Consider the following 22,619-nt stretch of genomic DNA (forward strand, 5'->3'; position numbering starts at 1 on the left):
AGAGTATTAAATTTGGCGCGGTCAATTTTCGCGAAAACCCTTTTTTCGAGGGTTTTTAATTTCGCAATTTTTCGAAAATCGGAAAATTTAAGTCTCGCGAAAATAAGTAATAACTAGCTTAGAATCCTTTCAGTTGACAAAACTCTTACAATTTCTCGGATTCGTTGAAATTTACATTTGTATTTGTGACGATCATTTTAGCAATGTCTGAATGACATTTTTCATCTCTTTCCGAAACATGTTTAAATTGCCAGCTAAAAAGTGTAACCTGATTGGAGGGTATCACTATGTAAATAGTTCACCCCTGAAGCCAAAACAACTTCGTTTTATTTCTGAGGAAACGAAACAAATAACATTTCAACAGTAGTTGAACACATGGCTCAGGGTACGCCACATTTATATTAAAAAATTCAGAGGTTAGGGATGGAGAAAACAATTGAAGACATCTTCACCTCCAAAAAAACTTGGTTTTTCTTTCGACAGCTTCACTATTTCACTTCAAGTATAGATCGATCGACGAGGCATCATGGAAGCCACTTCCTTTTTGCTGGTCCTGTACCTTGCACTTTGTGCCTTTATGATTTGTACGTCAGTTAAGCAACAACAATCTGTCCATCCTGGATTATGCTACCGCACAACCTTTTCTGCAAACGAGGACGTCATTCGTAACCACGCCCTTGAAAGACACGTGTTCAAAAGGTCCACAGTGGACGCTATTACACATTGTTACATGGAGTGCAGAGATGATTACCGCTGTCTGTCTATGAACTTCATACACAGCACTAACGAAGACAACTGTGAATTGAGCGATGTTAACAAAGAAATGCAGCCAGCGTCACTACAATACAGATCTGGGGTGGATTATTATGACTTCGTGAGAGAATTCAGCCAGAAGGTATTGCCTCTAGTGTTACTGTGTTCACCTTATCTTTATTGGTAAAGTTATATTTACTTCTCTCAGCTTAGCTTAGCTGAATTGATTTTTTTGTTGTTTTTTGCCATTTACTTGACCATGGCTGTGGCCTTGCCGCCTTGGCCACCACTCACAAGTAAATTTTATTTCATTACGGCTCTATATTTCTTAACTACTTTTTATCCTAAATTATGTTCATTTTAATTTGTGTGCCGATGACAGCATTTGTCTTCTTTTGTTAGGTCTTAGGTATCTTTAAAGCAGTCCTTTACATAAACCTTCTTAGCTTCTCCGGGCTTCCTTGCCTTGTACATTGATATCATATAAAAATATTTTTAAATTGCAAAAAAATAAATAAGTAAATCAATCAATAAAATAAAACAAACAAAGAAAGTAGTTAACGAAATGGAATGTCTGTTTTTTTTTTTTTTTTAAATCACGATTACTCTCGCATCTCAAGAAATACGGTTCTTTTTCCCTGTTCTAAAGTTTTTCCTCACAGGACACCTGTTAGAATATTAGTCCTATTTCCTCTTTGGTGATAGCGCTAATAATATGGTCGTTGGTCCTACTCTACAATTTTACTCGTATACCAAAACCAGAACCATCACATACATCATAATAACCATTTCACAGCATTGATCAATAGGTTTTTGTTTCAATGGTCTTAAACTAGATTTTTACCCTAACTATTGCAGTCAACGTTCAACACGCTACTTGGCTTTAATCGATAAGACGAAATGTGCAGTTTAACGAGTGCGAAGAAAGCGATGAAAAGGGAGCGGCTGCTACAAACAAAGTAAATTACAAGTTATAGACGAATACAATAAAAGAAACAGAAATAACGAGCCGAAGGTAGACGATACTTACAAACGTTGTATGACTAGGAAGCTAAGGAACGCGTAAAAGGAAAACGGCAGGGCGGTAAATGAAACGAGATGACAGTAGCGTCGCGATGAAAATGTACAAATAAACTAGAAAGACGCATACAGAAGGGGACTGAAACAAAACAAAGTTAAGCGAAAAAACTTAACAGAATATCGATAACGTGAAAGCGAGATAAACGAAAAGAATGCGATGATCACGAAAGAATGCACGCACAGACGGAAAAAATAACAAAGAATTAAATGCGGCTGCAACACTAACATCTCAAAGTTAGAACTTCCTCGATAGACTACACCTTTTGAAGGAAAAGTGTCAGAAATATCATTTACTTTTGAATTACTTTTCAAAGTAGGAAATTGTCTCTAATGCTTAATATGCAAATTTTATTTTGTTAATTCCCAAAAGTGTGGGGAAGTTCTCAACCGCGGAAAATCTGGCTGCTTTAACAGATGTTGCAAAAATAATCCTTGCTTTCAAGGAGGGACCTGTGAGGAGATTTGTGACCCCACCACAGTGAGGTTCAACTGCACATGCCGGAACGGCTACACCGGTCAGCGATGCGAGCAAATAGAACACCCTCGGAGCTGCAAAGATCTGGCAACAAATGGCGTCAAAGCATCTGGAATGAACAATGTTTACGATTCCGAAAAAAGATCATTTCAAATTTACTGCGATTTTGATTCCGAAGTTGGCCGTGTTTGGACGCTTATACAATCTTTCTCTTACGAAAACAACGGCCTGTTTAAGTATAAAAGATTTGGTGTTAACTCCCCTGTACATGAAGATGATGCAAAGATTAATTGGAAAGCGTATCGATTGTCTTTGCCCCACATGCGTTCAATTGCCTCTGTATCGACTCATCTAAGAGCCACGTGCAACTTCCCGGATGAAGGTCTTGTGTACACTGACTACGCACGCGCAAAGCTTGAAGGACATAATTTGTTTGGAATCTGGCAAGCACAGTGTCGCTCTTATGAGGTCATGAACATACGGGGTATTGAGTGTAAGGAGTGCACTGTGGGAACCTGGCGGATTGAACATGAAATGTGGCATATCAACAGTCAGTTTAGCAAAGGTGTTGCAGGATGCGAGTTTGATGGCGAAGCAGGAGCGGTTTATGGTGAGCAGAACTTCGGGCTTTACGACGGAGTCAATGGGAACTTCCGATGCACATCCAGCCTTAGTTCAACCACACAGCAGTGGATTGGAGGCGAAATTTGAAAACAATGAACACCGGCTAAATTTCACTTCATGAGAAGTGTGCCGTCACCAGTCACTTGGCAAGAGGTCGGTTAATGAATTTGTTCTATGCAAAACATGAAGACTGAGAGCTTCGCGTTTAAGATATAATTGAAATCACTCCACTCACTTTTTATCACGCATTTCACCTTGCCCATGACACATCACGCATCTCGTGGCATCACACACACGATCAGCTCGCATCACACTTCACGGATGTAAATATGCACGTGATTAGAAGCCAGTGATCACGCACTGGTTAGCTAATGGCCTGATCAGAACAAAACTGAGCAATCTTGCGCCAAAGGCAGTATCATGTAACTGGTGGCAAGGGTGGGATAATGTCCTTTGGCCAAATCGTGACTGTTCTTGGTTTTGCTACAGATTGGTTGAAACTAAGGCCCCCTCGACACTACGTCGGAGAAATTTGAAAACTGAGGTTTCAAGCAGAAAAGGTATCAAATGTTTTCCGTCCACACTACGTGGTCATATTGGATTTGCGTCTGAGGAAAACTCGTGAAGGGAAATCACATTATTATCGTGACTACATCTTTTCGAAAAGCTTCGTTTTCAAATGATTTTTTTTTTTTAATTCCACACGAAAACGAAACGCCGGCGTTTTCAAATTCCTCCGGTTTGAAGAGCGTTTTTGAAAAACTACGTTTTCGTGAGGGAATAGAGTGGACGGTAGGCCTAACCGTAGAAATAAAGCTGAGTTTTCAAATTTCTCCGGGGTAGGGTGGACGCTGCCTAATTAAAGTAGAATTGCTGCTCTGATCCAAGTTGGTAGCAGCAGTTCTTATGAGTTCCTCTAAGCATGGGTACGGCAAAGGTCAAAAAAACAAAAAAAAAACAAAAAAAAACTCGGGTAGTTCGAGGAATCGGGGGTAAAGTTAGTATTAGACTGAAGGGAGAACGACTTCTGGTTCGAGTTACCGGAAGACTCGGAAAAATAATAATAATAATTATAATTTTATATTATAAATCGCTAAAACTATATATTATAACAAAACGTGAAAACGCGTGTGAGCGCGTCGCGATTGTTCATCTTTACTTCTGATTGCATAAGAAAGTGGCGCGCTTTTATGAAAGGCAGTTACTTATATTAGCGTGGTAATGCGAAACCAAGTTAGTTGCGTTCTACCGCCCTCTTTTACCCTTCTATTTAATAACAAGCACTTGTTGAGGACAAATTGTTACAAAGGAAGGGTTGAAAAGGTTCAGGAATCATCTCAGGATGTTTCCCTATTAACTTAAACTACAAATTGTTTCTGGTCACGCACATTTTAAACATGAACAAGTGGGACCAAGATATTCAATAATATTACTATTTTATTATTTAACGAACTCTCATATCGCAGGTCGAGCCCCAGCTGTGCATGAAAACCTAGTGTTATGACCATTCATTAGTGTTCATAAATTATGAAAACTTTTCACTTCATGTGGTGCTGATTCTATCCATTTAAAAACTGTGGCTAAAACCTAACTGTTCGCCACTCACTAAACAAACGCCATTGATCAGTACTTTCGTGCTGTAAAAGGTGCTTTATCTTAAAAGTTTTAAGTTACGAGCTCGAGATTTCTACGAGGTGACAGTTAATGAGGCCGAGGTTTCAATTACTAGACTGGACTATCACCACAGAAATCGAGGCGAATAATCTTATTGTTAATTAGTAGAATTCTGACTAAATTTCCTTCAAATAACGATTTCCATTTCTCTGCATGGTGTTGCATTACGCATTGTAGTAAATTCGCGGGGACTGAATTGTCATTTAAAACTTGCAGTTGTTTGCAAGTCATCAGTTTTTCGACAACTGCAAGTTTTACAAGTCCAGTAATAGTGAATGTCCATCTTTAAGTCTTCCCAGGAATTTAATTATCTAGTTTTGTTTCTAACTATTTTTCCAAAACACGCCGCTTTTTTCAAGATGGCCTCCAGTTATTTAACACTAATGGCTGATAGCGCACGACAACTCAGCCAATCACACTGCAGCATGGCGTCAATTGATGAGCAGCGCACGTAGAATTCTACCAATAATAGCTATTCAAATAGAAGAAATTCAGTAGTACTTTTCAATGGTGTAATTTTTCGGCCAATATTTTGAAAACTAAGATGTGAGACCCTTTCAGTTTTGTACTTAAGTGATCCATGAGTAAAAAGTTTAACAATCAGTAAAAGAAGACGGTGGAGTCGTGTTTAACTGGGATCAACCGTTTCAACCACAACCGGTTTGGGTTGAGACAGTTGACGTTCCTCAATAGAACTCTTTTCCAACCGTTTTCGGTTAAAACGCAGTAAACATCTGCCAATGCCTTTTCAACCGTTTCAACCTGGTTTAAGGCTGGTTGAAAAGGTTGATCAACCAAACCAACCGGAAACGGTTTTTCCCTAAAAGAACACGAAAAAACCAACCACCCGACCCAACCAACCAGAAACGGTTGATCCCAACAGAACACGACCTGGGTCTCATTATCAAGTATTGTAACACATTCCTAAAATCATTGCATTTCCGAACGTGTGACACTGAACGTTTGCGAGTTGTAGTTTCTGCGGGATTGTTGTTGTTCTTGTTGTTGTTTTTTTCATGATCTGAAAAAAAAAAAAACCCTTCGGCAAAAATATTTTAACACGAATTAACTGCACTGTAAAGACGAATGCCACCATGGCGAAAAGGAAAACGACATTATTAACGCTGGTAAGCCAACAGGGGTGAACGAGCATTTATCATCTAAATATTCATTAAACGGTGAAGTTGATATCCCTGCTTTATTATCATTGGTCCAATCAGCCATATCAGAACTAGAGGCTATTGTTCTGCAACACTTAAAATAAATTAAATCCTGGATGGTGTTTTTCAACCGTGGTATTTACGTTCTTTTACCTTTTCTCCGATTACCCGCATCAACAACAATTCACTGCTGTAATTCAACTGTGACAAAGTTGCCTCTCCTGTAAAATGAAACAGTCTCTCCAATATGAGAATCTTTGCTGACGTCACTGTTTATACTTTTCCTCATTAACATACGACTTTGCGTAGATAAGGCATCACGCTAGCCATGAATTGACTCCAAACATTTCAAGGGGTAGTGAGACTTAGTAATTGGCGAAATATTTGGCTTTTTTGGTGTAATATTCGAGGAGGATTGGCTTCCAAACGCTGCAAACTGCCTGGGTGGCAAAAGTGCTAATGAGCTCATACATGTACATTCTATGTAAAATTTTGAGTTATAAACCAAAAAGTATTCAATACATCAGGCTCAGATTCCATGGGACAGTTAATCGTACTGTGCCCTTTCAATATTCAGAGTTAACGTATTTGTAGCACCATCAGAAACTGTATTTGTTATGCTAATGAGGTAAATACTGTGAACAAGGATTCTCCTACTGGCAAGATTAGATCTCTTGAAGCATTCAAAAAAACAAAAAAACAAAAAACAAAAAACAAAACCCAAACAAAAAAAAACAAACAAACAAAAAAAAATACATAATCCGCAAAGCTACACTCCAGCAAAAATACAGTGTCACACTGTTGTAATTTTCCTGGCGACAATCGTACACAATGTAGGAAGTTAATTTTTCTCTGAAAAGGAATTAAAAAAAAAAAGCTACCGCTTTACTTCCTCTACAGAGGACGAACAGTGTGAGAGTTTATCCCCCATAAAGGCCTTATCCCCAACAAAATCCCTCTCAAGGTAGTTGTTGATCACTCCCGGTTTAGGAAATCCCAGGCGAGTCTAGAAATAGCCAACCCTGTGACACGAATTTTACTCACCTGGCAAGACTAAACGGCTTTACACGCATTTTCATCCTCCACGAAACTATGCACGCAACGCGCGTGGTACCAACGGAACGCGCGTGGTATCCACGCAACGCGCGTGGTAGCGTTATCCGCGGATAACCTGGGTGTCATGCCTAATAATAACTTGGGAGGGATTATCTTAGGATGGAAGATTAACTCTCTTAAACTTCATCTTCTCCTGACTTACCCTCCACTCCCTGACATGAATTTAAAACTGAATTTACCTCCGACAGTAAAAGAGACCAGTATTCAGTACCACCAAGACTGTTTTAAACATTAAGACGTTTTCTTCCATATACCACCTTCTAAGTTCCTATACGCACCAAGATTAAAAATGTATTGTTTATGCTTTGTTTTCTCCGAGCACCAATCATTGCGGCCTCTCTCATAAGTGCATTTCACACAGATGAATTGTAGGGTGTCCCCAAGACGCGAGTGCGCAAAGGTGCACCCTGCTGGGGCCTTGCCTTCCACGTGACGCCAACACTCCTCGGATTTATCTGAGCCTCTAACACGTGTCCCATGGCGCATGCGTCCTTCATTATCCCAAAATATTGGCTTGAACGCCACTTTTTTACCAGACGTTATGTGCTTTCCGTCAACCGGTTTCCAGCCTTTCTTAGGATTTCTGCTCTGCATGGCTTCCTTGTATTCCCTTGATTCTGGCAAACTATCTAAATAGCCTTGTAGGGTCTGAGGGCCGACACTCTGTAAACTTGACGGCAATCTTGACGTACCACTTTCTACGGATATATCATCGCATTTTGAAAAGTGGCTGGATTCTGCTTTCTCAGGCGGCGCTGGCCTCGGAGCAGATTGCGTATGCCAGGTCTGTGGTTGACTGATAGAACTTGGTGGGGGTCTTTGACTCGTTGGTGTATAATAAGAAGCGTGATCTGTATTAGAAGCATAACTATGTTGGCTGTCCTGGCTGAGTCCTGCGGTCTCTGTAAACACGTGCAAAACAATAACAACATCAGGTTGTGTATTATTACAATAATTATCATTACAAACTAGTATAATTATAGTGATCGTAAATAAGAAAACTATTTTAATAATAAATTACACGTGTAATATTATTATTAGAATAATTATAACCTACATAGGACACGTTTTACATGTGGCTAAATATGATTTAGGCAAAGTTAGACTCAAAGCAATGGAGTCATCGGTTTCTCCCTTCACAGTACGTGACCTGCGGGGCGGCCCTCTGGAGACTTGCAGGGCTATTGCGTCTCATTGCATTACACGTGCAGTGCTGCTAGCTGATTGTTGCGGATCATTTGCTCTGTGTTTTAGCGAATCTTTGCGGATTCTCGCCCCTTCCCCTCCCTCCCTCTTAGTTACTGGCCTCTAGGTAAGTATGGGTCAGGTAAGTTGTTTCCACTGATTCATTCAACGTAACGGTGCCAATTAGCGGCCGCTTCTGGGGGTGGTTCCCGCTTCCAGGGTTACCATGGATACCTCCCCTTCGGCTTATGGCTTCTGCTTCTCGCTAACCTTTCAGGCACCAGTTCCCAAGCTGATCTATTTGTGATGGGTTTGAAAACAAATGATCAAATGCGCTTTTGGATAAAAAGATAAGACAGAGTAAAACTTATGATAATAATGTTTATACAAAATTTATTAACAGGAGGTAGATAGCAATTAAGAAATAATAACTAAAATAAACAAGCTATCTCCGAGGGTAGCCTGCGACGGCAGACGTATTTCTAGCTGTCGCTTATCTCTGCTTATTTTCGGCAGAGACAAGTGACAACTGGAAATAAATCTGCATTCACAGGCTACGTGCACCTACCTGTATAAAGGTGGCTTACTACCGTTTTGAGGAGGCAAAAAAGCCCAACTTTGAACTCTTTCACAAAAATGTTCCAAGATGTTTTTTCAGTCTTTCTGTAATAACTTTAAACATTGTATGTAAAACTTGAACAACACGAACATTGTCCCTGAATATGGACAGTGCTCAATCAAATGATCACGCAGTTATGAGTGGCCGAGCCCTCTTGTCTCTTAAAGGAGGTCATTCCAAAAAGCTTACTATTTTGTCTCCACATATAGCAAGTAAACACTGGGTTTTTCCACTCACCGAAGTTTCAGCCTAGAGCTAAAGTGCCTGCTATCCTGAAGAAATTCATTTCGGAAGAAGCCCAAAATTCAACTTTGGACGCCGCCATTTTGAAACTGTACTTGGCAGCCAGGCCGTGTTTCTGTGACGTCCTTCTATCCAACTCGAAATTCACAGTAAGCAGAAAAACCTGTAACCGACTGGTCATCCAACTGTATTTTTTCCAACCGATTATCCAATTCACTGTCTTCAATGCTATCATTTTCCGAGCTTGGAGCACATTTGGCTCGAAATAATGTGGCTCAAGAGTAGCCATAACCTAGAGTGGTAGTTAAAAGGTTTATCGGAAGCCATGGACAAAATCAATAGGATGGAATGACGTAACGAAAACGCGGCCTGGCTGCTGAGTACTGTTTAAAATGGTGGCTACGATGTCAAATTTTGGGCTTCTTTGGGGACGAATTTCACAAGGAAAACCTGCACTTTAGAGTTTAATGGGAGATTTCTATTCGCATTGACAAAAAAAAAAAAACGTTTCTTGGAGTGACCTGCTACTTTAAGAGGCAGAAATTTAGGAATCTCTGCCCCACAGGGTAGTCTTAACTCCCTCATCCCAAAAATAGCTTTGAATGAGCACGACTCACCAGCTGTATTCAGAGCAGAGGCATAAGAATGTTGAGATTCCAGTTCCATGTTTTCAAAGTCTTTCAATGATTGCTCAATCGCCAGATCCTCCCTCTCATCAACTATATCTTTATGCTCAGGGATGCTGGCTGCCACTCTCTGTTGATGGACCACCTCTTGAGTCGGCGCGTGAGAAGGTGCCGTTGTAACATGGTTTACCCCACCGACATTATGATTAAACACCGCTTGATTTCCAGCACCATCCGAAACTATATTAGCTGGAACACTTGCAGCCGGGGTCTGCAGGAAGGCTCCATATACATTGGCAGCGTACTCTGGATACTGACTTAAATTGGACCACATTTGTGCAGCAGTATAAGGGTCCACCTGCTGTGTACCGTAGGAAGCAGTGACCTGAGCTGAAGATAGGGCCCCACTATGGACCTCATTTAGTTTTAAGTTATATTCACCGCTGGCCAAGGCGGCGTAGTGATTAAGTAACTCTTGCTGACTGTTCATGTCTGCCATGTTGTTAAGAATTCTGTTATAGTCGGCAGCAGTAATGAAAATATCATCAGTCTGTATACTTGCATCAATGGCTTCCAAAGAGGTCTGTGAGGCTTTATCTGCCGTTGCAACCTTTGTTGGATTCTTAAATTGTTCTAATGTGGCAAGGGAAAAACAGTATATGCATAAAAATGAATTGTTAGCAGTTCTGTTTGGACCTGTGAGCAAAGAGATGCTTGAAGGGAAACTAGTAAGACATGGCCCTTCTTCTAGATCCATTCAGCATGCCATGAAAGTAGTGTCTGATAGCCTGGGGCTCGTGGAGTCTGTCCTTTGCTTGCCTGATGAGCAAGTAAAGTTTTCAGGCAAAATGTTTTGTTTTTTTTTGAAGTACAGTTGAATCCCTCCATTTCGAACTCTCCAGGGAAACAAAATAGTTTGAAATAGCCCACAATAAACGACTGCAGGGTAAATCTAAGCGAAATGGTTTTGTGTTCAGAATAAAGATAAATTCCAATTAACCGAGTTTGAATTAGAGGGAATTAACTGTACTATAATTTGGGGGGGCTAATAACGTCGGACTTGAACACCATTAAAGCTTGCCCAAGGGGTAAGCCGCAAAATTGATTTTCTCAGTCCCTTAGTCATTGATGTAAAATACCTGTTACTATTTTTAGCGACTACTTATTGACTACTTTTATTGTTACTACATGCAATTTCATCAGCAACTTAATTGTGCAAAAATGCCATGGACTTTCATGTACATCTGATCTGATTAATGCTGATCTGATTTACAATCTGCATCAACCAATGGGTAGTCCCACAATCAGCAAATACAGGTAGTTTGGGATTTAATGCCAATTGCACAATGATACTGAACAGCACCAGATCACAGCAAAATGTCAAACAAACAGTTTGGCATACATTTGTTTGCAACACAGCACAAAGCAACAGCAGAAAGCGCTTACAATATGTTTTCTATCTGATGTATGATTCAGAGAAAGAGAGCCATAACCATGTATTAACTGACCTTCAGGGCTGACATAAAAAGATTTTGTACATGTAAGCAGGGTTTTAATTTCAGCAGGCCTTTAATTGTGCAATTGTATGCAATTTCAAATGTCAGAGAAATGTAAGGTCCACTAAAAAGTTAACAATAATTCATTCAGTTATTAAATAATTCAGGAGTTAGCTTGTAAGAAGCCATATCTACTGTACTGATATCCTGCAATATCAGGTCACTGATCTGATATGAATGCGACATCATGGTCACTTGCCTGAATTATTTTCAATTGGGTACGGTAAATACCTAAATAATACCATTCTTGGTACCCTTTGGAAGAATACCAGACTCACTTGTTCTAATCATGGGTAATTTTGGTTCCACTGTATCTTGCCAAAATATGAACCATGGCTCATCCAAACTTGCCTGACATACTGCCGAAGTGCACCAAAAAGGTATGATTATGTATATTTACACAAATGGTACAAGACCCATGCTTCGTGGAACCTGGTTTTTGGTCAGTTTAGGAGTAAATGGGTGACAAGTTTTACTCACCTTGATTAGAATAACGTTTACTCCATGATTTCATTATCGGAATACACCTTCCAAGAGGAATTCCTACTTCCTGAAATGAGACAAATAGCAAATTACAGTTTGCTGTTTTCCATAGCATTAACTGACTAGGAGTATTTCTACTCCCCCTGGATGGGGGAGGGTCCAGAGGATGGGGGAGTCTGGCATCCATGTCCATTGGAGAGTCACCCTCCCCACCCCAACCCCCTCCCCTGAATTAAATTTGCTGGTCCCCATAAATTTAAATACACTTGGATGGAGAGAGGCACTGTGAGAGAAAAGTGAGGAGCCCAGACAGCTTGATCCAGAGTCTGGCGTACTTCTATTAGGACACCGTGCCTCCACCTACATGTAATTAATTAACCCATCAGAAAATAATTATTTGAAAGATTCTCATTTTCAAAAACTGTCATAAAAAGTAGCGAAGAGCAGATTAGTATAAACTAAATATTAATTTCACAACTGACGTGAAATGGATGGTATGTCTCACATACTAATACTACAATTCTAACAGCCATACCCTGAGGATTTGTTTAAGTTCATCTTCTGTTTCAACATAGCTGAGTGTCTGGTCCTATACAAACAAATGAAACACAATAAATTCAATTTTAAAAGCGTACTGTAAATCCTTAAATTTGCAGTGTACTGATTACGTACAGTTTCATTGACTAAATGGTGCATGCACAGCCATGAGATGAATCAAAGAGCATTTACATGTATCTGTCTGAAGTTACGAAAACAGGAAAACCACATTTTAGACTTGTCTGATAGCTGGTCTGATTATATTCATATCCATGAAATGATGAAAAAACAAGGTCAAGTATAAACAATTTGCTTATAAAATGTTGTTGTTTATAGTGGTCATTGTGCTTAGAGCTACACCTAGCTAGTTCACAGGAATGCCACTTAAAATGGCAGAAACAAAATAATATATGAACTACTGTAAACATAATAGGCTTAAAAATCCCAACTGGAGGGAGGCAGACCACCATGAAACAACTGACCAGTTAAGTGCTCAGAGTAAGACTTGAAGTATTGAACCTGCAACCTCCAGATTTCAAATCTGGCCATCTAACCACTCGGCCACACTGCCTTATAATTTAATATTTATTAATTTATCCCTTGATACAGACACAGGGTATGCCTGTACATACAAATCAGAGCTCAAACCCTACACTTAAATATGCTGGCCCACTGTACTGTATATGCTAGATTTTGCTGGCCAAAACAACTTTCTAACCAGCAAGATTTTCTACTTGTCAGGTTTTGGTACAGTATTTTTGCTTTCCTCATTATGGCTCACAACATCTGATATTGAATCTCTAAGTACTAACTTCTTTGGCTAGTGAAAAGCAACCATACTTAAACTATCTGACGAAATATCAATTAAGCATTAAACTGTTTACAGGGCTTTCATTAACATTTTCAGCAGGAAAGCAAAACATTTTGTACTGAACATTCAAACTTCTTTATAAGAAAAACTTTCCTCTGGATGGTCAAACCAGGCGAGCAAAATCATTTTCACAGCTGCTCAATTTGCCCAGTGCCTGGTCCTTAATGAATCCCTACCATTAGTTTACACTTGCCAGTGTGAATACACTGGGCAGGAAAAAACCCAGGTTTGGTTGCCCTGGGCAAGTAAATTTTGCTCTTGGGCAAGTAAAAATGGAAGTTTGGTGGGCAAGTGGGCAAGTGTTCAAAATTTACCTCAGTCAGTATTCTAATGTAAGTGATAACTTCCAATCAAAGCAATTTCAAAACTTGAGACTACAAGATGAGCAAAACAATGAGTTGTAGGCGTGGATTAATTTAAAATCCAAGCATATTTTGCTTGCATTCATCCTCTGTTACAGTCTATCACTGATCATAGACAATACAACTAATAATAATATAACAATTATAATATTAAAAATTTTTATAGCACAGTTTTCTATGAAATGACCAAGTGCCCTTTACATGTACATCATACAGGAATACAGTAGCTGGTAAATGATCTAGTTGCATCTGTTGAGCAAGTACATGACTGATGATATTTTAGTGGGGGCAACTGAAAACTGAAATATACATGTACATGAACTGTACCACTGGGCAACTGGATTTCAAAATTTGTTTCCTGCTGTGATACAAAAACTGAACAAAATGAAAAATGACTTTAGCTAACTAAAGGTAAATATCTCAAGTCTATTTAATTTTACATCCCCAAGTTCAGTTTCATCCCAGATCTGATGAGATGTAGAGAGACATGTTTTAAAAAAATACTGTATGAAAACCTGACTAGTAGAAAGCTACCTTAGTAGTTAGTCAAAAATTGCCGTGGACAATTTGTTGCTAGGGTTAAGAAGATGAGTGTGTTAGAAAAGGTAGTCCCAAACCCACATCAGTTTAATTTTTGGTCAAACATTTTTTTGTAAAGCTTACAAATTAGTAATAGTAATTGGACCGATTGTAGTACAATTCAGAGAGTAATTGTACATCAAGTAATTTCAAATCAGATGAGTGCAAGGCACGAAGCTGATTTGAATTTATGAGCACAATTACTCCCTGAATTGTGTAACACAAGGTCCAATATTATTACTAATGAATCGTGATCTATAACAAATTTCGGAATTAAAAATGTCTTTAGAGAACTTCTTTGGAGCGAAAACATTTGTAGCACTTTTCACATTTGTAGCAAACATTGCATAGGACGCCATTATTTTAGCATGCGTAACTGTTATGCAAATCACGTGGGTATCCAATTACAAAAAGTTCAGATTGGATAGTCCTGCAATTGGACACCCACTTGATTGCATGCTGATTATGTGACAAAATTAATAGGCACGTTGAGAACCAATTGTGATCAAGAATTTTGTTGTAGATACGATAATTATCAGAAACATACTTCTTAATACCTGAATACAATGTTCCTGAAAAGTCAGTTTTAAGTCTGCCATTCCGAGATCATCCAGTACTCTGAACACCTCCTGATATAACTCAACATTTGGACCATGGGGCTGTCTGTTATGGTAAGAATTAGACTGCATCTTCTGCAAATTGTTAGAAAGGCACAAGAGTCAAATGATCAAGAGGTAATGTAAGGTTTTAAATTAATAGAAAGTGTACAACTGAGAAACCACATGCAACCAGGATAATTTGAAGTTTTCTCGTGCAGCTTTATAACAATCCATCTCTCTCCTTAGCAGAGATTCCCTAGGGGAGAGGGAGGGCTCCCTAGGGGAGAGTGAGGAGGGAGGTCCATTATTCCCACCAGCCTACGCAGTCAATGCAGCACAAAAGAGGCCTCTGCTAGACTGCTTGTAGTCTGCTTTTCTTTCAAAATTCAGCAGGAGTTATGAGGGGAGACACTATAGCCTACAGGAGAATCTGACGAGACATGGTTGCGGCAGACACAAGAAGAGGAGGAGGAGGAGGAGGAGAGAGATGATCTGTTGTCTTTGGAATCCTCATAGTCCCACCTCTGACCCTGAGCGGAACGAGCTCCTTTGTATACCCCTCCTCAAGAACATCAAATCTGACAAATCCGTCTGTACAATATTCCCAAAGAAATACACTGTGAAAAGCTAAGTTCCACAAATACAGGTGTACATGTAACAAACAATCCTTTAATTATTACCTTTAATTTATTACCTAGCTATAATTTCAACAGTTCTCACAATATACATCTACATGTAAATGGAACAGGATTTTCTATCGAAACAAGCTTTGACTTGTAATTAAACCGTTGGCACAAAAATCTAAATAATCAGAAGATTACAAAAGGCCCTTTAATGTAAGTGTTACAATTTGTAAAATGTGATTTACTTATCTAAGAAAATCATAGGAGCTCTTGTGAAATTACAAGTAACGTGATTGTGCATCAAGAACAAATAACAATTTGGACCTTAGGTTAGTGTTCATGAAGATATTGTTCAATCAGTAAGAAACTTCCAATGAAAGAGCTCATGACATATTACACCAAGAAATTTAATTTCATTAGTATTGTAGAAGCAAGCTTAATTATTTTCTAGGTTCGTGAGCAGGCGGAATTCAACAAATCCTGCAATCTAATTGGTTCTAGGAGCAGGTGGAATTTTCTTATCCAGCCCACTCATGGCAGGCAGAATCGTTGTGTTGATCTATTTTCATGAACAAACTAGTGGTAGTCGTCAAGTTTTTGCCTTTTTACACTTCCGTTAGCAAGGAAAGTCACTGCATTTATAAATTTAACAGAGTGTTTTGAAGTTGTGAGAGTTTGTTTGGTTGTTTGTACAATGTAGCTTGGTACTGTAATGACACATAATCCTGCATCTTTCTCCTTGTTCAATTTTGAGTGAAAAATGAGTCAATTTCAGTTGAGTTTACCTCTCTGATCATTGCTGTATTCAAGAGAATTTATGTGCAAGACATTTAACGAATTTCCTAGTTGCTTTCTGCTATTCAATTTACAGCAGAAAAGTCTGATTTCAAGTGATTAGCAATGACTGACAGAAATCATTTTTTAGTACAACTCCAAACTTTGCAAAAAAATTTCACACCAGAAAAACAATTATTTTGGAGAACTTAACTGGTGAATTAAATAACTCTAACATACAGTAGTTAAGAATAAATCTGTTCTTTAGTACATTTTTCTGTGTTTAGTATCTGAGTTACTCGCTTGTTGTGAAGATTTGTTCACAAATCGTTAGTAGGGAGCACTTAAGCAGATTCAGTGACAACGTGGTGTAAACAAACCCATTTGTAATTAAAACCAATTTACTGCAGGAAAAAATTAACATGAACAATTTGCCAGCCTAGGTCGGTCTGTATTAGGAAAAACTGTGCCCTCTGTCTTGAGTATGGCCTGTGTGGCCTGCGGCCTCAGGCCATACTCAAGACCTTGGGCACAATTTTTCCCAATACAGACCTCCAGTCCTGTCGGCAAATAACATATATTTACTTTCTTAGCTTTCTATCTTATTCATCAGCTTCTAATGTACCATGTAATGATCTTGTAATGCAATATCTTCCATTTAATTTTTTTCGGAGCCGATAAAGATTCACGGTATTGTTGTTGTTGCTGTTGATGTTATTGTCTTACACCTGTAAGTGTTGGTAATGGTGTAGTATTTATAATGATAATTGAAATCTCTCCACAATAACAGATATACAACAGAGAGTACAAAATTACCAACATATAAATAAAAAAGCTTTGCTTAGAGTAAGCGTAGATAAAAAGGCAGATCCTCGTCACAGAATTGATGGCATGTGCTTTATAATGCACGCTAGAATTAACTTTAATTGGCTCAGTACATGTCTGCCCGAGAAAGGCTGTTTATAACGGGGCTGATTATATCAATTCTCCTTCCAGATAAACTTTCTAACATTCGCTTAGTTCATTGAGTCTCCAAAGGCAAAAAATAATCAAAACAAAATCACTGGCTCGGGTAATAACCACTTCCTGTATATTAAATCGTTAATCGAGCTATTGAAAATCGAGAAGTTAAGATTTTGTTCGAGCGAGATGGGTCCAATTTAAACCTTTCTTCACCCAGCTACCAAAATCTATTACTCACCGTTTGAGGACAGAAGCTTTTCGCGTGTCTTTTGATATTTGGATCGTGAAAATTCGGTGTTATGGCCGTGAAATTCTTCCCTTGGGTGAAAAGGAAAGCGTTCTTTCGCTAAGTGTGCGCCGCCATATTCCAAATCGTCTGGGAGGAGAATGGTAACTAGCCAAGCCGCTGACATGACGCGGGCATATGCGTTCTTGCTTCTCCTTCAAGGTTACGCTTCAGCGTGGCCTTTCAATTTTTGCGGCGTAGCGGCGTGCAATTGAAGTTTTAACTTCTCGTTATAACCCATATAGAGTATTGTATCCTGGTCGATAACGGGTATCGTGCACGATCCATTTGAGACCAAACTTTGCCAGCGAACAGATCGGTTTGGGACTTTGGTCGTTTGCCGGGGGCGTGGCGTGGAACTCAAAAAACCTTCGGCGTGGAAGTGTTGCGAAATGCATCCTGGAACCGGCTTGGGCGTTAGTGAATACCGCTTTCTTGGAAAAACCTGTTTGCCGGTAGAACCCAGTTGTAAAGGTTTACCATAAACCAAGAGAGGCTTCACTCCTATAGAGACCGAACGTTTTAAAACCACCATCTAAGGTTTTTAAAACGGCGGTCTGCAGTTCTGTCAGACGAAAGGTTCCGAAAGTTTCACTGGAAATAGCCTGTGGACAGGCTCTCTATTTAAGGATGGGGCGAAGAGCTAGAGAAAGCGAGAAGAAAGAGGAGAGAAGAGCCCGATCACTCCACATCCCAATCCCTCTCGGCCACTTCGCTATCTGCCAGTTCCTCCTCGGCACTTCCAGCCGCAGCTAGACCCTTCCAGCCAGAGCCCGGAGCCTACACTGGAAAAAACCTGCTGAAAAACTCCCCCAGTTGTTATGATCAGAATCCTGCGATCTATTGAGGATTTGAGATTTAGTTCATCGAAACAATGAGGCATTGTTGAAGATGGGGAGGTCCCCTCCCACGTGATACAAAAATTGCCCGACACGACAACAGCAACAGTCACCTATCCTTACAAGAGGGTCTTGATGAGGGGGACGGGGGATGGGTGGGGAGGGGCTACTTTCAATGACGGTTTTTGACGGTTGACGGTTAAATTTTCGGTTGACTCTCTAGGTGGTACGCGATATAAGGCAAGGGAAAGTATATCCCGGGGGGAGGGTATTCTCTCATGATATATACTGGCCTATATGGGGAGGCTCCACTCGAAAGGTGTTCCTTTCTCTGGCTTCACACATACACACTTAATTTAGACACGGTAAAAACATCAGCTACAAGATTGAGATTTAAATAAAAAACTGATTTACATGTTTGCCGTGTGGGAGTACGAGGAGGACAGTTGGCGATTTATCTCATTTCTAAAGTTAATAAAAGACCTAATGGCTCTGACGTTAGATAGAAGGCTATTCCACAAATGTGCCCCACTGTAGCAGAAAGTAGGTTTTGAAAAATCGGTACAGGGTTTAGGCAGAGCCAATTTGTTTTCAATATTTCTGAGTCCATAGTCCGTGCTGAATGGTTTAAATAGGCTTTTCAGGTACTCCGGAGATTGATCATTTAAAGTTTTAAACATTAATTTTAATTTTTGCTTTTCCCTTTTAATATAGAGATTATCAAGCATCCTAGCTTACCGCTGAGGGACCGGAGGTAGCGCTAGAATAGTAAATATTAGGAAATACTGAATATTTCGAACAGACGCAAGTTATGGCAGTATCATTTAATTTATTTGCCACTACATGAAAATGACAAGAGACTAATAAGACTCAGATTCATAAGACGGGCCGGTTACAGCAGTTACAGTGTTCTTAAGTACTGAGGTAAGTGAAGGGGGTACGTTTCTAATAAAAGGCATACAAAAGAGGAATCTTTTCGGTAAAAATGGTGTATAAAAGGGCGAGGGGGAGGAGCCTCCCCGTAAAAAAAATTAGTTTAGTACCCCCCTTCCGCGGGAGTAGATCGCGCTTAATCATTGAAAGATGGGGACCCTGAGCTCCAAGCCCGGAGGGAGGACGGGGGGTCTTCGATGTGAACACAGGTTTAACGTGGTGTGGATGCTAGTGGGGAAATTGAATTAAATCGCCTGGAAAGAAACTATTCATTGAGGTGGCCCAAGCTTTATTGGACAGAAAGAGAATTCGAGCGAAAGAGAATTCAAAGATTTCATTACAGATCTCTCGAAACCATCCATACTGTATGAAAGTTAAGCGTACAACTTCATCTCTAAAATCTGATGATAAACCAACGAACTGAAAAAAAAAAACCTCCTGTAGTAACAAAATAATCCTATTTTACAGTTAGTTATTTTTGTATTCATTTAACTATTGAATAACGAAGCGATGTTTATAAAATTGTATGGTTCAAATGACGTGAATATATAGTTTTATGTTCATTTAAGCTTTCTTTGAAAGCGTGAACGAAGCAAGATAGTTTAAAGTTTCGAGAAGATAAAATGCAGCGTTTAGCACTGAAGTGAAAATAAGCCAATTAAAATATCCATTAGAAAAAAAAAAAAAAACTACATTAAAAAAAGCTGATTTGTAACCGGGTGGTTGCATGATAAATATAAAAATGTTACACCGGTTGAGAAAAGCTATTGAAAATCTTTAAAAGCCCAACGTTTCGGCTATTAACATAAGCCTTCTTCAGGGATAATAAAAATATAATGAAGTGACGAGTTTATTTCAGTTCGCGTACGTACTTGGTAATAAAAACTGAATATATTAGGAAATTAGTTCTTATCCAATGGAGTCAAGGCTCAATTAGTATATACACTCTTCCGAAGATGGCACATAAATACGATAAGCAACGGGGATAGAGTTTGTGACACCAAAATATCAACCTCTTTGCCAGGCTCTCAATCGACAAGGGAAGCAATGGAAAGAGAGCCTGGGATCGACATTGCAAACATACATGTATCACGGAGACTGTGACGTCAGTTTGTTGATCAGCCATAACGTTTCTTACTTGACATCTTGAGCACAGTGAAACGTTTTGTTTCAAAAACTCCGCACGGTTAATAAAAGTCGTTGTGTAGACTGCTTGGTAGGTCCGTTACATTTATTATTTACACCCACTGCTCATCTTCCATGGGCTGTTTTGACACAAGATCTAATCTGTTTCCCTGTCTTTCCTCATAGGCTGCAATTTTTAATTAAAATAATATAAATAGAAGAATATTGAAGCTGAGAATTAAGAGGCTAAGGTTATATGGACATGCGTGGATAATTAGGGGAAAAGTTTATTTTTTCATTTGAAAAAGGATATAGCCAAACAGAAAATTGCAAATCTCATAGTAGTGAGGTAAGTTTGAGTTTGCGCACTTTTCGTAGGAGGGAGGGAGGAGGGTAGGGGGTGGGTGGGTAAAATACACGAGAGCGTTTCCAAAACGTCATAGCCTTCAAGCCACGGAAATTGCCCCACAAATTAACGGTGATGATTCTCAATCGCCCAGAGCAAACGCTCCTATAGAAAACTTGCATGTATAGAAGAGTCTAATTCAAAATTACTGACTTACAATATGCAGGTCTTGCAATAGGCCATTTTACAGTTGTGTCCTTAGTGACCTGGCCTATGAATGCAAGCGAGGCTGGAGGTGACCTTACTTAGACACAAACCTCTCTACTTTTTTCATTTAAATACAAACTAGTTAGCATAAAAACAACTTGATTTACTCAACAATAGCGGTGAGTTCTGTATCAAAATTAGGTCACCTGCAGCCTCGCTGCCATTCAAAGAACAGGTCGCTAAAGCAGACAACTGTACATGTAAAATGGTCTATTAACTGATCATGCCCACTAATCGCTCTAATCGGGCTGTACCTCATTTCTATAAAGCATCTTCAAACATGAAAATCATCACTGAAATTTTCGCTCTTAATTTTTTTATTCTTTTGTACATTTTATACAAACTTAATCAGGTTTTAGATATCAGAGAAACTCTCATGGGTGATCATGCGTTTTGTACCGTGATAATTTTGACCAAGCACGTACAGGTATAACCTACCTAGTTTTCTCTTTAACCACAGGATAACTCTTTCATAGTAGGCAATACTCTTCCTCAAATTTCCCATACAATGATGTGCATTAGCGATACTCGCACAGGCCTTCGCTTCACTGTCGCCATCTTTTAAAACCTCAGCCATTTTGCGTCGCTTCGAGTGGTAATAAATGGCACCTTGAAAGTCTTTCTGCATTTCGCAAATATTTCCTAAATTGTTATACAGCCTTCCTTGGCACCTCGAATCCTGAAGGTCTTCAGCAATCGCTAAACCACTCTCTAAAAACTCCGCAGCTTTGTCGTACTCTCCTAACCTCCTGTAAACGCAACCAAGGTTGCAGTATGCTCTTTGCAAACGCGGCAACGAACGATGTCGTTTCACAAGATTGAAATACTGCTCGTAGTAATCTTTGGCAATTTGAAACTTGCACAATTTGAAGTAGGCGTGCCCTAGGTCCAAACACAGTTTTTCTCTCTCTGGTTTATTGAAACGAAGCTTTTGAAGCTGTTCTTCCAGATCAGCTATTAATTCCTCTAAATCTCCATTAGTATAGAGGACAACTTTCATGCCATCATCTTCTTCGCGAATAATTTCCCTTAACTTTTCTGTCGCGAACTCGTCTTCACTAACACCCTCTTCATCGACTTTCAAAGAGGCAGTTTCTTCGTCTTTGGTCCTTTTTTTCGACAGGCTTTTCCTCCACTTTCGTAACCGAGAACAAATGCTGGAACCCATGTTTAGATAAAACTATCATTTATTATTAATGGTAATGGTATCTTGCTCGTTTATTTGACGTTTGCTTTGCATAATACCTGACAGGCCACCTGTTACGTGATAAATTCCCTAATCGTCCGACTGAATTTTTAACGAGGGCGATTTTACAAATAGAAAAAAGAACGTCACCAAAAAAAGGTCTGATGGGCAAAAAATGGCTGTGCACGTGCGTTATAAACCATTTGGTCATGAATTCGTTGCTAAGTAAGGTATCCAACGGTCATATTGTAAGTATAAGCGTTTTACACAGGTTTGTTGCATCGAAAAGTCCTGCAAGAATTTCAAATCACGGCCATATTTGACCAGTCACGTGACCAGGACACGGTTTTGGTAATAAAAATTAAGAAATACAAAACATGTTCTCCATGTTTCTATCGAGTTATAGAAACACTCGTGAAAGTTTGGGAGAACTCGAAAAAGCTGTGGAAACACTCCCCTGCGGCTCGTGTTCCCACAGCATTTCTCGTTCTCGCGAACTTCCACTTGTGTTTCGATTGAAACACGGTACATGTTTTCAATTTTTTAACTGTTATTATTAACAAAATGTCACGATGATATGAGCAGTTATTGATTTGATGCCCGCCAGGCTGGTTAGTTGTGGAAAAGTCGTTCTGCCAAACTTCCACTCGTGTTTTTATCCAATTAAGAATTAGATTATGAGTTCGAGATTTCCAATTCGGAACTCCAAAACCTGTCCAAACACTCGCCTCAGTT

The 22,619-nt window shown here is 39.4% G+C and overlaps 4 protein-coding genes across 5 annotated transcripts; 2 read left to right on the forward strand and 2 right to left on the reverse strand.

The window, feature by feature from the left end:
* Positions 1-291: 291 nt before the first annotated feature.
* LOC145467518 (uncharacterized) lies at positions 292-2,211 on the forward strand. Its single transcript, XM_081451062.1, has one exon. The coding sequence runs from the start codon at positions 527-529 to the stop codon at positions 938-940; it is 414 nt and encodes a 137-aa protein (XP_081307188.1). The 5' UTR covers positions 292-526; the 3' UTR covers positions 941-2,211.
* A 118-nt stretch (positions 2,212-2,329) lies between these two features.
* Positions 2,330-5,532, forward strand: LOC145467517 (uncharacterized). The gene has a single exon (XM_081451061.1). It carries the CDS (start codon positions 2,423-2,425, stop codon positions 3,017-3,019), a length of 597 nt encoding a protein of 198 aa, XP_081307187.1. The 5' UTR covers positions 2,330-2,422; the 3' UTR covers positions 3,020-5,532.
* A 99-nt stretch (positions 5,533-5,631) lies between these two features.
* On the reverse strand, positions 5,632-17,259 carry LOC145467514 (uncharacterized). Of its 2 annotated transcripts, none has more exons than XM_081451059.1 (6): positions 17,141-17,259; positions 14,501-14,635; positions 12,130-12,183; positions 11,592-11,661; positions 9,547-10,188; positions 5,632-7,784 (listed from the first exon to the last, which is right to left on the reverse strand). In XM_081451059.1, the coding sequence occupies exons 2-6, from the start codon at positions 14,630-14,632 to the stop codon at positions 7,114-7,116; spliced, it is 1,569 nt and encodes a 522-aa protein (XP_081307185.1). In that variant the 5' UTR covers positions 14,633-14,635; positions 17,141-17,259; the 3' UTR covers positions 5,632-7,113. The 2 variants fall into 2 exon arrangements, with proteins under 2 accessions (XP_081307185.1, XP_081307186.1); XM_081451060.1 differs by having other exon boundaries at positions 14,501-15,133.
* Positions 17,260-19,477: 2,218 nt separating this feature from the next.
* Positions 19,478-21,866, reverse strand: LOC145468231 (uncharacterized). The gene is made up of 2 exons (XM_081451899.1): positions 21,137-21,866; positions 19,478-20,272 (listed from the first exon to the last, which is right to left on the reverse strand). The coding sequence occupies exons 1-2, from the start codon at positions 21,864-21,866 to the stop codon at positions 20,199-20,201; spliced, it is 804 nt and encodes a 267-aa protein (XP_081308025.1). The 3' UTR covers positions 19,478-20,198.
* Positions 21,867-22,619: the final 753 nt, after the last annotated feature.

Source organism: Orbicella franksi, chromosome 14, assembly GCF_964199315.1.
Source record: "Orbicella franksi chromosome 14, jaOrbFran1.1, whole genome shotgun sequence".
NCBI lineage: Eukaryota > Metazoa > Cnidaria > Anthozoa > Scleractinia > Merulinidae > Orbicella > Orbicella franksi.